This window comes from Ctenocephalides felis, unplaced genomic scaffold, assembly GCF_003426905.1.
Source record: "Ctenocephalides felis isolate EL2017-DRISC unplaced genomic scaffold, ASM342690v1 CF-g0.4_SCAFFOLD_03572, whole genome shotgun sequence".
NCBI lineage: Eukaryota > Metazoa > Arthropoda > Insecta > Siphonaptera > Pulicidae > Ctenocephalides > Ctenocephalides felis.
In genome coordinates this window covers 32,565,735-32,582,739 of record NW_020539726.1, presented here as the reverse complement: position 1 = coordinate 32,582,739, position 17,005 = coordinate 32,565,735, and the positions used below count along the sequence as shown (strand labels likewise).

Below are 17,005 nucleotides of genomic sequence, written 5' to 3'. Positions count from 1 at the left end.
AATTATACAAAAGTTTCAAATCTCGGTTTGTCTCATCATTAGCGTAATGAATTTAACTTAAGTTCTGATCTATATTTTGGTGATTTAAGTTAAATTTGTTAGACTGATGATGAGACAAACTGAGTCTCGAAATGTTTCTAAAATTTAAAATTCTTAATAAAGTATGGTTTGTTCATATTTCAGAGTTAATTTAATATTCGATTCACTCATAATTTATATATACATATATACATATATATATATATATATATATATATATATATATATGTGTGGAAATACCAGCAAATAAATTTCACCAAACATTTTGAATCAAATTGATCATCATCTCAGTCATATCTTACATTAAACATTTAAGATCAACTATAACATTAAGTTTATTTATATTTATAACATAAATTATATATATAATTCTAGTGTATGTCCTTTGTATTTACATGTATTCATAATATATTCTATATGTGTAATTTGTCAAACTCTTAACAATATCTGTGTTTACAATTTATCATTTAGCGACTGTACATAGTAAGTAAAAAATAAACATAATTTATTATAAAGTTTCTATCGATATTTGTAAAATATAATAATAATAATAATAATAATAATCTATGAAAGATGATTACAACATTTGCAATTGAAATTTGTGTCTGTTGTAGAAAAATAAACAATTATCTAATTTATATTAATATTTGTATAATATAATAATAATCTATGGAAGATGATTACAACATTTGCAATTGAAATTAACGTCTGTTGTAAAAATATTATCAAATTTATATTATTATTTGTTAATAATCTATCTATGGACGATAATTACAACAATTGCATTTGCCTACTGTGTCTGGTTTCTTCGAATAGAATAAATACACTTTGAGTAGAAATAAAGTCTCATCTAATTTAATTTCAGATATTCCCAACATGTCCATTTCTCTTTTGGCCTTAGCGATTGTTTCGTGGTCTGCAGGGGTAAGTGTATCTTCGATGTCTTTTATATGTTCTTCAGGGTCTCCTCTAATTTTCATTGTGTTTACTAAGCTTTCAACACGTTGCTGTTTCTGTAACAATCTTATGTTTTCTTGCATGCTCAGTTGTCGTCTAGTCATAACATTTAGCAAAGCCTTCTCAGTCATATCTAATAACACGTATACTGATTCCATTAAGTCGACGGTGAATAAGAAGAAGTTTTTTATGGATCCTTGTTGGCCTCCTTTGTTTATTACGCGTAGTTTGATGAAATGGTTTTCAAGAAGTTCGTATGTTAATTGTTTGGCTTCTTTATCGGGGATCATAGCACGTTTTTGTATGAGCTCTTGCTCGATGAATTTATGTGTTCGTACAACGCGGAATATTCTTGCGGATTTAGAAGAAAACCGTTGGACGATGTAGTTTTCTAAACAACACCAAGCCAATTGCTCCATAGCAAGTGCTACGTTGATAACATACTGTCCACCGCTGGCATCCCCTATTTTTTTCAAAAATTGTGAGGAATCTTCTACAATAATTTTTAAATACTGATCCAAAAACGGAATTATATTTGGGTATTTATCCTCAGAAGTTTCAGCACAAGTTTGTTTCAATTCCACGAATGGTATAGCGTTAGATTGTTGTTCCCAAGCATCGGTACGTACATACATTTGTTGCAATAAACATTTCATAACTTCCCCTGCACATTCATCTATCCTACGTGTCATAGCACTGATCATCAATTCATCACGCATGTCTTGATGAAATTTAGAAAAATTACACACCCAATAAACGTTTTCATCTCCTGGTTTGCCTTCACTTCCATTTTGCATTTTAGATAGCTCTCGCAGGTCTATATCAGGCATTACAAACATGTGGGCTTCATCAAGAAAGAGTGAAGGCACCGATGATTCTGTGATTGGAACCGGACACCGGCAAAGATAGTTACCATGTACCATATCAACAAATTTGTCTCGTAAAGATACTAAATCACACAGATTGCTCGGATATTGTTCCTTAACCCTTGCAAGACATCTTACAATGAGTTCTGAAGCCGTGCAAGAGCCTAGTCTCAGCAACTCATCGAGCAACACCTCAGCTTCGTCTCCGTACTTGTCTTTTATCCGGCATATGTATTTTGGGTACCGGACTATGTAAAAGACTCTTTCATTCAGTAGTTCGTACTCAGCAAAGTCTGGGTGTGCTGATGATGTAAAGGTAATCAGTTTATATTTGGCTAAGATGCATAATGAGTGTTTTATTTCTGATATAGGCAGTTTTGTAGTCGAGTGAATATGAGCAACAGGTCTGGATCCATGTCTGAATAAATCGTAGCCTACAGCTGCTATAGTTTCCCCAAATTGCTCGGTTAGAATTTTCAATATCAATTTACCTGATTGAACTGACATTTTAAAGGTAAATCAGTAGTTTTGTACAAATTTGACAAAATAACCTCAAAATTCACGTGCCGCAAGACTAAACCTACAATCATTAGTAGTAACCTAACTTCTTTTTGGCTATTTGGTTTAAATAGATATAATATTCATTTCATTAGTTTAATAATGAATTTCAATGAAATAATATAATGTAATTATGAATATTTCATTTCATAAGAGAATAAAAACAAACGTCATAAACGATCGTTAATACCAACAACAGATTTTTACATGATGGTTGGTAAATGCATTCATAGACAAGGCATCGGTAATTATTTTACTCAACTGGTTTGTTCTAAATCTTTCAAAAAGAGTAATATAAATAACTAGATAAAAACAAACTTTGTTTTTTTTACAAAAATAGTATCTCATATTTTTTCATTTTTGTGTTTTTTTCTGGTTTGGTATTAATATTTCTCCTCTTTTAATTTGTTATAAATTTTGAAATTTTTGAAATTTTTGTTATTCATTGTAATTACGGATTTTACACTGCTGAATAATGACACTTATTAAATGTCGAAACGTTTAATAAATAATATTTTATCTTTTTAATTTTCATAAATATCATTAGTCTAGTCATTTAAGCTTAAATTAGGTAAGAATCTCGGAGTTCGACCCAGCTATAAGTCTGTAAATACTTTTATATTGACACCCTAAAGTTCTCTCAAAACCTGCATATGATAGGGTGTACGAAACATATGTAGGGTTTTGAGACAACTTTTAGGTGTCAATATACAAGTATTTACAGACTTACAGTTGGGTATCTCAAACTTACTATAATGACTGGACTACATGTGAAATGATCTATTACTTCACATTTAACTTACTCAATTCGACCATATCTTAGTATATATGTATATGTTTTTTTTTATAGATTTTTTTCATTATTTTCAATATCACATATTTGTTAATTTTAACATCCCCATTTATTGTCCTAATGTTTAGAAATAATAAATAATCTATTACTTCATGTAATTAAAATTAACATCCATTTATTGACTGCTTGTTTTTTTTCCTTTTTCGCTTGCGATATAATCTTATTCTTTGAGCAGCTGTAGTATCTGTCTTGCCTATAAAAATATTTTCTATTTTAATAACTTCTATAAATAGAAACTACGAATAATACCGAAATCATTTCAATAAACTGACGTTTCTTACAATCGCCACAAATGTTAAATTTGTTTTATTTTTTCACTGTAATTAAATAAATAATATAAACTTTAATGATTTCATCGCGAGCGAATGATGAACAGTTCAGGCGTAACGGCCTTCCGTTACATTTTTACAGATTTACTCTTTTGTCGCGTCTAAAGAAGTCTTACTTCAAAAAAAAAGGTTAATTTTTTTTTATAATCTTTTTTAATTCGACGATTGGGCTGCAAATTATTTCAAATATAATTCAACGTCGATAAAACTACCAATATATATCTATTAAATTTGTTCTAATGTTCAGTTATTTTCAGAAAACCACAAAAAAAAATTAGAATTTGCTATTTTGCTGAATGATGGTACGAATACAGTGTCAAAACGTCATTATAAATATTTTGGTATGTATATATATATATTTATTATATGAAATTTGTTACAATATTTAGTAATTCTTAGAAGTTTTTATAAAACTTTTTAGAACTTGCTAACTTGCTGAATGGTGGCACACATACATTGTCAAAACGTATATAGTAAATTGTTAAATTATGAAATATTTTTTAACTTCCTGTATAGTAACATCACTAGTAATTCTCCAAAACTCAAAAACAAAAATTACTTTTCAAAGCATTTTGGCATACTTAAGAAAAATTGATATATGTATGTGTGTGTGTGTGCGCGCGCGTATGTATGTACAATTTTTTGTCCACGTTTTCGGGAGCACGGATGAACTGATTAGAATTTTTCAAAAAACATTTGATTCCTATTGATATGGAGACTTTACTGAATAGTTTTTGGCAAAAGTTGGTCCAGCCGTTTCGGAGATACTGAGCATTATTATGCTTATTTATCTATGATACGGAGCAAAGAGTTCAGAAAATGGCAATTGAGTTTTTGAGAGAATGAAGCATCCGATTTCAATGATTCAAAAACATTGTGTTGACAGTAACTTGTATTGTATTAACAGTAATTTATAATAGGTTGTCAAATATCTCCCTTCCGCCTTTTTGTATTAAACCAAGAGCAAAAAAGCGGACGGGAGATATTTGACAACCTAATATTAACAGAATTGACTACATTTTTGCAGATTTAAAAAAAATTCAAAAAATGTTATTTGGTGGTGGAAAATCAGATCTTTTCGACAATATGGATCAAACTATATATAAATTGATTTTTTTAAAAAAGAGTTTTTATTAAGTAAGTTTTTTTTTAAAAAAAACAGTATTTTTAACTTCCCGTAGGGTAAGTTATTGTAATGGGCCGAAAATCGGAATTGAAAATTTTTACATTTCTCGACGTTTTGAAGGTTTCTGAACATTTTTGCATACCTTAGAAAAAATGGATGTGTGTGTGTGTATGTATGTATGGATACAAATTTCCAGTCATGTTTTCGGTCGCACGGATCAACCGATTTGAATGGTTCAAAAAACATTCGATTCCTATTGATAGGGAAAATAGCTGATTAGTTTTTGGCAAAGACAGGTCCAGCCGTTTCGTAGATACGGAGAAAAGAATGCAGAAAATAGAAATCGACTTTTTGGGAGAACGGAGTATCTGATTTGAATGATCTAAGAAACAATCAATTAGTAATGATTGGGAAAAGTGTTTATCAGTTTTTGGCAAAGGCAGGTCCAGCCATTTCAAAGATACGGAGCTAAATATGTAAAAAATGGCAGTTTTTGAGAGAACTAAGCGTCCGATTCAAATGATTCAAAGAACTTTCTGCTTGTCTTAACAAAATAATTGATTTTGGAAAAAAAAACTTGTATCAACTTTTTTTTTTTTTAATTTTTTGTACATCGAAAATAATTCAGATTTTATTTTTAATTCTGACTACAGTTCTAATATACTTTACAAATAATTTCAACTTTGCAATTCAGTTTATATAATTCTTATAAATGTTAGACAATTTTACAATATTCATAATAATCTATTTGAAAACATTCAGTATTCCTCGAACATTTCGTTACGGTACGAGAAGTTCCTGCAATTTGCCTTAAGGCACGATGCCATAATTGCCTCAAAACAGAATTCCACTTACAGCTAGTTAAATTTATAAATAGAAATAGAAAATTTATCAAAAAACTCAATAATTTTCAAAAAAGATATTTGTTTCAATATTCAAATTTATTAAATATGTTCATACTGTCCAGAAATGTTGAAAAAAATTAAACAATTCTATTTATTCTTTTCCGAGCTTTAAAAAAAATTAATTACGGTGTCGGAAGTTCCGGTAATGTGATTTGAAGCACAATGCCCTGCACTAATAGTTATTTCAACAAGTCAAACATATGATTCAATGTCGAATAAAACAATTCACACCCGATATAAAAAAATATCAGATACGAATGTATACGAAGTACGACGACGAAACCCGGAGTGCATCAGAAATATTACTATTACTATATACACCAGCGCCCCGTCTAAAATGTCATTATTGTAAATGTGAACGTTGTGCATGTATGTACCAAAATAGTGAATCATGGTGGATAGGCTAGGTGAGCTCGAATTAAAATTATTTTAATTTAATACACTTATTTTTAATTAAATATTAATAATTATTTATTAATAAAACAATTCAGCAAATTAAATAACGTATGTCACATAAAGTTCAACACATTCTGAACTAAAGTAACAAGAAACGAAGCGTGAATGTTCCTCTACCTGCCAAACCTAAATAAGACATTTATATAATTATTTAATATTCTAAACTATTTTATAATGTTTTATAATGAATCCTTTCTTTTTTTGTGAGTATATACGTTTTGTAAGTATATACATTTTAATTGGAAACTGTTTTTTTAGATGGTTATAAATTAGGTTTTGACAGCTTACTTGTGCAACAGTTGATTTGGTTAAAACATATGCAAATGTTAAATTAGTTTAAGAAATAATTTGAAAATTGATATGTATTTCATTTTTGTATTGTAGAAATTTGTTGTATGTGATTTCTAATTTATTTTATTTGTTTTTAGTTAATAGCGAGGCAAATGCAAGGCGGATTGCCATGGTGGAGAACTGCTTCGGCAGTTCTGGACAGGTAAGTTACAAAATATCTTTGTAATTGATGATTCTGAATTATATATATATATATATATATATATATATATATATATATATATATATATACTAGACTACCCGACAGATGTTAACCTGTACCCACGTCTGCAATTTAGGTTCCAAATTTTTTAATATCCTATCCTATACTTTTTAATATTTCATATAATGTTTTTTTATTTATGGTTTTAGCATAAGCTATATACGTATTGGAAACTGCAGTTTTTTGATCAGTATAAGAAATGCAGAAAGAATAAATATAGTATCTATGGTAAAATAACAATATCACCTTTGTTATTTTCAACCGATATAATTGCTTCAATGATTTGATATATGATAGTCTATAATTTTTATAATCGTGTACCCTATATTAGTTGCTTTTCGGCAATTACAATTTCTAAATTACATTTTTCTTACTAATAATTTAATAAGTATTATTACTTTAGTTCTAAATCTGGTGCATATGAGCACTCTTCAATCGAAGATCAACTTGCTAAATATTCCACATCAAAAGAAACAAAGTTCTAAATCATTTTTTTTAATAAGTAGAAATATTCTTTTGTATTTAAATAATTCAGTGAAGTTAACCAATATACAACATGCATAAGTTTAAAAAAATAATGTATATGCAATTTTGGACTTATTGTGTTATTTATTAAATTCAATTATATAATTTCATCTGCAAACATATATTGTGTCTCATATTGTTTTGATTTCTGGCACATCTCAGCTGTTTTTTGGCAATAATATTGTAGACATTACATTTTTCTTATTCCTAATGGTTACTGAAAACATAATTACCTGTATGATTGATTATACATTAACACTTTTTCACTGATAACGGTTTTATCAAAAAAAAAAGTGTTTTTATTAACTTGTTTTTAGACAAAGAACACATTTTGCAATTATTAGTTATGCAGTTATTAGTTATTAGTTATGTTTTTTTTTTTGAGTTTGCTATGTGAAACAAAAAGTATTATTCCTTCGATGTTATGGGATAACAATTCGGTAACAAACTGATTATTGAACAGATAAATTTTAAGGAGAAACACTTGATTTAAAATCTGTGTGTATGTGTGTGCGTATTGTTTTTATATATCAGGATGTAAATACTTTAACTATTGATCTTAACATGGATGTTTATATTATAAAGTACATTAACAGAAAAGTAAATTTCGAGTAGAAGGACGTATAAAACTGAAAAGAAAGAATGATTTTTTAATTATTTGTCAAGAGTGTGAAAAAATTAAATAGGAATCATGTAACAAGTTGTGATCTGATCTGATGTTAACTCTATCGCAAGCGTTCATAAGTATAAAGAAAACTTTCTGCAAATAACCCCATAAAAAATAGTACGCAATTATCATGATATAAAATATTTGGATTGAAGTTAAACAAGTGGGCATTTTTGACAAAGTACTGTACAAGGGTACTTTTGGAGAATTTTTGTTTATGGTTAACTACACTAAATTTATGTTGCCTCATTTTTTTGTGTACATATTGGGAGGTTTGTCCAATGTATTGGAAAGAACAGTCATTGCTTTTTTAAAAACTTTCTAATTTCCAACATTTCTAATTGTATAATAAAATATAATAAAAATATAATAGATTATATAATAAAATATAATCCATTCATTTATTATTATTATTAACTTCCCGTAGGGTAAGTTATTGTAATCGTCCAAAAATCGAAATTGAAAATTTTTTCATTTCTCGACGTTTTGAAGATTTCTGAACATTTTGGCATACCTCAGAAAAAATGGATGTGTGTGTGTGTATATATGTATGTATGGATACAATTTTTCGGCCACGTTTTCGGGCGCACGGATCAACCGATTTGAATGGTTCAAAAAACATTCGATTCCTATTGATAGGGAGATGTGCTGATTAGTCTTTGGCAAAGGCAGGTCCAGCCGTTACGGAGATACGGAGCAAAGTGTGCAGAAAATACAAATCGAATTTTTGAGGAAACGGAGCATCGATTTGAATGATCTAAAAAAACATTCAATTTGTAATGATTGGGAGAATTGGTTAATAATTTTTGACAAAGGCAGGCCTAGCCATTTCGAAGATACAGAGCTAAATGTGCAAAAAATGGCAGTTTTTTGCGAACTAAGCGTCCGATTTAGATGATTCAAAGAATTTTCTGCTTGTTTCAACAAAATAATAGATTTTGAAAAAAAAATTGTTTCAATTTTTTTTTTGTATATCGAAAATAGTTAAGATACATCCCACTAGTTTTCATTTTGATCATATTGTCATATTATTAATAATGTTATATCTTTCACGATTTTATTCATTTTTTAAAAATCCACCAATTTCTACTTAAACATATTGTTTAAATCTTATCAAGATCATGTTTCTTGTATGAAATCCTGAAGATGGAACGTACCTAGTACCGAAACGTCGACAGTGAATAAATAAAGAAATGGTTTTATAAATAACTAAGCAATCTATCGAAAAAACTCATAGATAATACCGCCAATAGATAATTGTTTGAGTCATGCATTTTTAATTAAGTGATTACAGAATTTACTAAATCTATGAATTATCTATCCTAAACATGGGCTTTGTTTATTTCACATGTTTTTATTATTCAAGGTGTGCAATCACGAAAACAGATAAAGAAATACCACCCATTGTTTGAGTCATATACTTTAATTAAGTAAATCTAAATATTGTTTTTGTTTAATTTTATATGATTTGATAAGAAATCGTGCCTGAAGGCAAATTGTTTGCTTTAATCAGAATTAAATATTCGAGAAAATAGTCAATAAATATATTGATCAATGATTAATAACTATTGTTTTGAATATTTTCGAAGAGAAAATTATAATTACTTATATTTTATCGTTTATATAATATACCGTGACGATTTTATCGCACAAAACGCGTAACAACATTAAGAATGTTTACATTAAGAAGAAATGCCGAATGAATTTATCTGAGAATATATTTCTTAGAATCAGGGATATATACTATCAGGGATAGATAATATATGAAATATATACATTAATAATATGAATTGTAAATTTAAAATTCACATTTAAAGTATAAAACTTTGTACGTTTTTGAAAATTTTGGAAAAAAAAATTCTGAAAATTTTGAATTGTTTCAAGCGAACTTTAAAAATTAAAAATGTTAAAAATGTGCATATGTCTAATGATCATTTTTGACCACTAAACACATTTTTTTTTACTTTTTTCTTCGTATCTCCGAAATTGCTGGACCTGCAAGTAAGTCAATAGAAGTAAAATGTTTTTTAAATCAATCAAAATCGGGCACTTAGTCAAAAATATGGATGTTTTATGATACAATTATTCGTCCAAGTGTTCGGGCGGCACGGATCAACCGATTTGAAGAATGATTCACAAACATTCGATTCCTATTCATAGGGGAGATGTGCTGATTAGTTTTTGGCAAAGACATGGTCCCAGCTGTTTTGAAGATACGGAGGCAAAGAGCGCAGAAATAGAAGTCGAGTTTTTGAGAGAACGGAGCAAACCGATTTGGAATGATTCAGACACATTCAATTTGTAATGACGGGGAGAAGTGGTTATTAGTTTTTGGCAAAGGCATGGTCTAGTCATTTCGGAGATACCGAGCAAAATATGCAAAAAATGGCAGTTTTTTGAGAGAACAAAGCATCCGATTTGAATGAAAGATTCAAAGAACTTTTTACTTGTTTTGACAAAACGACGATTGCTTTTGGAAAAAATTCTAAACACTCTAAAAAAAAAAAATTTGAATATCGAAAATATAATTTTAATTTTTTTTTTCTAGGCTAAAGTTCCAAAGCCACTAATATACTTTAAATAAATTATAACTTTGCATTCAGTTTATATAATTCTTATAAATATTAGACAATGTCCTTCATTTTAAATCCGATTGATTAAATTTTTGTGTATTTACTTTTCTGTATACATATATAAGTTACAGTATTTATAATAATCTATTGAAAACATTTAATATCCCCTCGTATATTGCAATGCGGTACGGAAGTTCCAGCACATTTGCCTTCAGGAACGATGCCATTCACCACTAGTTAATATATAATTTGATATGACTTTAGTCATCAGTAAAATCATAAAAAAATTACTACCATAAAACAGCAAAAATATTTCTATAGTAGGAAAGTCATTGTTGCAAATGACGAAATTTATCATATTTTTATTTGCCATCAATATTTTCCTAGAAAACCCTAAAACTCAGTCAAGGCTCGTATCTCGAATTTTGCTCGCATGTCGAAACAACGAATCGCTGTTTTGCGACTCGTATCTCAAAACCCCATCATATGTGAGAGTCACTCGTAAATCAGGGTACCACTGTATTTGTTTAAATTGTTATCAAGAATTTCTTACAAGATTTTAATTTTTTATAAGAAATCAAAATTTAATAATTATTTATTTAATTTATATTTGAATTTCGATTTCTATCACCTAGCCATTGGCCAGTCAGGGGTCGTGTGCTGGTCGGTGAAGGAGTTCTAACAAAAATGTGCCGAAAGAAACCAAAAGCAAGACAGTTTTTTTTGTTTAACGATATCTTAGTTTACGGAAACATAGTCATCAATAAAAAGAAATATAATAAACAACATATAATTCCATTAGAGGAAGTCAAACTTCAAAGTCTGGATGATGATTCTCGTAAGAACTATAAATAAATATTCGATTTCAATTAAATTTTCTACTTAAATCTATTTTTCAATTTTTATTTTCATCTAAATATTTTGTTTTAATTTTTAGAATTCCTTAATAGTTGGTTAATAAGGACTGCCTCAAAATCATTTGCAGTCTCAGCTGCAACAGCGACTGAGAAACAGGAGTGGATGGCTCATATTAATAAATGCATAGAAGATCTGTTAAGAAAAAGTAAGTTTTAATAGAAGATATCTCTATTTGTTTAATAAATTTAAAATACATAATTGAACAGTAATATTTTCAGAAAATTGGTTGTAACCCCAGGTTTCAAATATTTATAAAAAGAATTGTTCAAATATTCTGCAATTTGAACAAATAAATTTAACAGAAATTTTAATGCAGGTTTTAACTGTAATTACTTAATGCTAAATTTTATTTGTAATAAAATTTGTTTGTACAGTTTATTAGAACATTAGAACAAAAAAATTATAGTTGTGCAGGATTAAATAAATTTAAAAACAATTGTTATGCATATTTTTCACATACAATGATGTAAATATTTATAACACAGTGAATTAAACTGAATTTATTATAAGTAATTTCATAATTACTTCTATTTTACAAATTATATAAATGTATTTATTTTTTCAGGTGGCAAAAAGGCTGTCGAACAACACGCAGCAGTTTGGGTACCCGATAATGAAGCAACAGTGTGCATGCATTGCAAAAAGACTCAATTCACAATGATTGTTCGCAGGGTGAGAGCATTAATATAAATTAATACTGGGAAATAACTTTCATAATAATAATTATTGTAAATGTAATATATTTTTCAATTTAACTATGAACTTCATATTAAATTGAAATAGCTTTTTGTGTAAAACAATCCAGTCTAAATACAAAAGAATTAAAAAATTTTAGTAATAATTCCAGCTTTTTAAATATTTTTTAAATAAATAAAATATATATTTTTTAATTTAACGCAGAAAATCTATTTTATTATATTAGAATAGTCCTATAGTTTGTTGAAAAAACAATTATATGAAAAAAAAATTGAAAATATAACATAATTAATACATATTAATTTTATTTTATAAATGAAATTAATTTTAAAACATTTAAGTCTACGGGAAAAATATATCTATATTATGTTTTAAACATTTATTTTAATATTTTAAATATAGATAAATATATTTGTATTGTAATGATTCTTTTTTCATAGCATCATTGTCGTAAATGTGGAGCAGTAGTTTGCGGTCCATGTTCAGCTAAAAATTCTTGTTACCCTGGACAAAGTAGTAAACCTTTGAGAGTTTGTATGCAGTGTTACGACTCACTGTCAAAGCAAAGCAACAAGACTATACTAAAAGTGGTAATGTTAAAAATTTATTCATTTTATTTACTGTCTAATTAAATAAACCAAAATTAGTATTTTTAGAAATTTAGATTTTTATACATTTATTTATAATATATAGATTTAATTATCATTGACTGATCAATTTGAAATAATAAATAATTGAAGTATTATTTACAAATATTTGAAATTTTCATTGAAATACTGAAATTAAAATATATATTTCAAACAATTTATTGAGTATAACTAGCATATTTGTTTAAAAATTGGATATTCTTCAATATTTCTAATATCATAAAGTTTTACAGTAATTCAGTATTTTATGTAATTACATTAAATCAAGAATCTATGAAAGTTTTTAGTTTTATTTTATAATTAAACTTTATGTTAGTCTGTTGAAGATTTTTGTAAGATATTATCTAAATAGCTTAATCTTAATTCTCATTATCTTATTATTTTTTTTTATTTACATTGTTACTTTCTTTTATCAGGAAACATGCAACTTGCTTTAAAGCAAATGCCACTCACACCTGCATTTAGATAAAATATATAAAAATGTTCAAAAGCCATATTTGGGAATGTTTCATACTTTTACTGAAAAATTTTAATCCAAACAAATAACAATATCTTAAATATAATGAACCAATTTTTTATTTTTCAATTCTTACATGAACTATTCATTAAAATATAAAGCTATACATAAATCATAATTATAAAATTCCTGATTTCATTTATAGATGGAAAAGATCAACAAAAAAGCGGTTCAGCTGAATCTTCAGGAGAAGACGATACCGATGATGAAGATGATGGCAGAAATCCTCAAACTGAACATGAAAATGTAAGTTTTCTTGGCTAATAATAAAATTATTCAATATTATTCATTTGCATTTAGCAGATTTTAAAGTATATACAAATATCTAGACATGATAAATGCATTATTAATTATTACAGAGATTTCAAAGCCACTATATGGGCAGTTTACAAAAAATTTGACAAAAATTTTATTGTGTATATGTAAGTTGTGTCGTTCGATGATGTGATCTGAGTTTCATTTAAAGAGTGTTCTAATTTGCATGTTTTCTTTTTTTTTTAAACATTTATTTTATGATGAGTTAGTTGATGAGTTACTGAATTATGTGATAAGGTCACAAATAATATGCAAAATTCTACTATTGAACATCCTTTTAGCAGAAAAAAATTAGGGGAAATATTTTGAATATATTTCTGATGGATTTTTTTTTTTTTTCAACTTTGCATGTTCTATGATTTACATATTATATCCCTCACTCTATATGTCTAAATCTTTGATCTCTTTCAGCCCAAATTTTATGGTGACGGTGACAAAAATGAAGATACTTCACAACAGTGATAAAAGATTTTAACTAAAAAAAAGAAAGGCGTATATATTTTTATGAGAATTTGTTATAAATATAATTATTAAGCACAAAATATTGTTATAGTGATATGTGAAACACTACATATATATATAAAATCACTAACTAATATAAGTATAGACATAAAGAGTAACTATCAATGAACTAATAATTAATATTATGCATTTCAATAATTGTTTTATATGTAGGAAACATTCTAAATCTTCAATTAGGTTGTTGCCAAGAAAGAATTTGTACCAAGTACGAAATTAGTTAATTGTTTTTAACAAAAAGTATTGTTATCTTGCATAAAGAATACTGTTAAGAGTATATACATATACATTATAAAAAAATATGAATAATAATTATCTTTGTATATTATATTTTTTCTACGAGCACTATTATAAAAGACCTAAAGTTCTTATGAAATTGTAGAAAATTATGGAGATCAAGTAAACTTTGCAATTCTAAACATTTCTTTCATCTACATACATATCAAGCGTATATTACTAACCTGCAAGAATTTGAAAACTCAATCATTGATACATGTTCTATTTATTTATTTAAAAAATTGAAATATAATAATAAATTATGTTATAGCCATAAAATATACAGCTAATAAAATTATATTGCTTATTAAAACGGGCTAGTCACTACAATTCACCAGATCACATTCAAATAATTATTAAATCGAGTTCACATTTCAATACGAACAGCAATCATGTCCATTTTTAGTTAAAAAAATTTCAAATAATAAGTTGGAAGTGCAAATATAAATATAATAATGTTTTCATGATAGCACATTTAGATTATTTGAACAAATAACAAAAATTGACAACATAATTTGTCAAAGAGTTGGAAAATGAAATTATTTGCTCAAATATGTACATTTTCATATTTGTTCATTTTTTTTTTATCAGGGGTTTGGCAACGGCTCTTTCTTTGCTTCATCCGATGCATTTGTTTTGAGATCCTCTTTCTCTTCTGCAAATAAATAATTGTAAGTGATTTCAACTTAAATCAAAGATAAACATAATTGTTTATATATATATATATATATATATATATATATATATATATGTATTATGGTGGTCCTTAATATGGACATTTTTCTAATTTTATTGCTCCCAGGGGCTCAAATTCTTCCAAATTGATAAACAAAAAATTCTATAAAAGTTCTAGCTTTCAATATTGTCTTTTAGATAGTGCACAATTCAAAGTTTTGCATAGAAATAAGAAATTTTTTTCCAAAATTTTGAAAATGTTTTTAAGTATAGCTTAATGACAAATGAATTAAAAGTGACAATTCATGTTATCTTTTATTGAAAACTTGTCGCTTTACAAAACAGGTTTTTTAAAATTTGTTTTGTAGAGCGTCGAATTTTGAATAAAACTCATTCATATATATGTACACACACACACATATACACACTTTTGGCAGTAAAAATCTCAAATGTTATATCAAATTTTTAAATTAATCTGAGGACAAATCTCTGGCAACCAGCCAATTTTTTCCAATACTGACCTTTCACTTCCTTATCTTCAATTTTAACATCTCCTTCTTTGGAGCCATCAGTTTTGTCCAGCCTAGGTCTTTCCTCTGCCCTTTGTATGTCCTGTTATCCCTCCTGCCGCCTTCTCCTTCATCTTCGCTATCAGAGTATTCATTGTCTGGAGCAATACGCTTATCTTTATCACTCTGTGGAAGCCTCTCATCCTTATCCACTTTTTCTTCATCATCCGATTCATCATTCACGGCATCTTCAGGTATTGCCTGGACTTGCACACCCGGAGCATGTGGAAGCATTCTTAGGTTTTCAAATAGTCTATTCTTAATTTTTTCAAGATATTCATTTGTATTTTGATTGGACATATTACTTGGACTTATGTGCAGTTTGAAATCTGGACCAAAGTATTCAAAGTAGTCGTTGTAAGGTAATTCATTTGCAATTTCACAACCCAAAGCTACTGATGTTTCGTATGTCCAGCATCTGGATACATTCCTAATAGTATAACCTCCACCTCCAACCATGAGGAACGGGAGGCCGTATTTTTTGACAAACTCAACACACTTTCCATGACCTTTGACTGTTAAATTGAAACAGCCCAAACGATCACCGGTTAAAGAATCTGCACCACATTGTAAAACAACCGCAGATGGTTGAAAAGTTTCCATTACTTTTGAAATTATGGGTACAAAAATTGAGTCATAGGACTCATCATCCATACCATCTCTTAAAGGAATGTTAACTGCATAATATTTGCCTTTACCTGCACCAATATCTCTAAGATCTCCGGTGCCTGGAAAATATTCCCCATATTTATGGAAACTTACAGTCATAACACGATCTGTAGTGTAGAATGCTTCCTCGACTCCATCACCATGGTGAACATCAATATCAATATATAATACTCTTTGATGATATTTTAGTAATTCTAATATACCCAAAACTATATCATTTACATAACAGAAACCAGAGGCTTCAGATTTCTTTGCATGATGCAAACCACCGCCCCAGTTGATGCAAATTTCACTTGCTTGCTTATTTAACTTAACAGCTGCGGCAACGGACCCACCAGCTGATAATTGACAAAATTCATAGAGACCATCAAATACTGGACAATCCTCACCGACATTAACTGAAATACCATATCCAATTAGTATATACGACTTTAAGACTTTTACATATCTATTACATCAAACCAGCTTACATCTTTGCATCTGCTTGTTATATTCTGACATGTTATCAGGTCTGATAGACCTCAGAAACCTAATGTAATCATCTGAATGAAATTTGGTCATTTCATCGGCAGTAGCTTTATGAGGTCTCTATAGAAATAATAATTAAATAAACATACATTCCAAGAAGACATGATTTTATCATATATATGCTCACATAAATCTCCATTTTTCTGTATAAGCCATAATTTAATAATAAATTGTGTGTCATGCGTATACGATGAGGTTTCATGGGATGGCTTGCCCATAATAGTAATTTCCAATGTCGCCTGGCAAAAATACAAATAAATTAAACATGA

General features: G+C 28.1%; 3 protein-coding genes across 3 annotated transcripts; 1 reads left to right on the top strand and 2 right to left on the bottom strand.

Moving 5' to 3' along the window:
* Positions 1-741: 741 nt before the first annotated feature.
* On the bottom strand, positions 742-2,560 carry LOC113387808 (DNA-directed RNA polymerase III subunit RPC3-like). Its single transcript, XM_026625186.1, has one exon. The coding sequence runs from the start codon at positions 2,367-2,369 to the stop codon at positions 798-800; it is 1,572 nt and encodes a 523-aa protein (XP_026480971.1). The 5' UTR covers positions 2,370-2,560; the 3' UTR covers positions 742-797.
* Positions 2,561-5,903: 3,343 nt separating this feature from the next.
* On the top strand, positions 5,904-14,112 carry LOC113387847 (pleckstrin homology domain-containing family F member 2-like). The gene is made up of 8 exons (XM_026625228.1): positions 5,904-6,040; positions 6,518-6,586; positions 11,054-11,245; positions 11,345-11,470; positions 11,891-11,997; positions 12,462-12,595; positions 13,314-13,431; positions 13,912-14,112. The coding sequence occupies exons 1-8, from the start codon at positions 6,025-6,027 to the stop codon at positions 13,960-13,962; spliced, it is 813 nt and encodes a 270-aa protein (XP_026481013.1). The 5' UTR covers positions 5,904-6,024; the 3' UTR covers positions 13,963-14,112.
* A 758-nt stretch (positions 14,113-14,870) lies between these two features.
* Positions 14,871-16,970, bottom strand: LOC113387682 (histone deacetylase Rpd3-like). Its single transcript, XM_026625042.1, is given in 5 exon segments — positions 14,871-14,950; positions 15,492-15,563; positions 15,566-16,606; positions 16,679-16,796; positions 16,864-16,970. Coding segments are annotated over 5 exon segments (1,374 nt in total). The 5' UTR covers positions 16,939-16,970; the 3' UTR covers positions 14,871-14,882.
* Between the last annotated feature and the right edge of the window lie 35 nt (positions 16,971-17,005).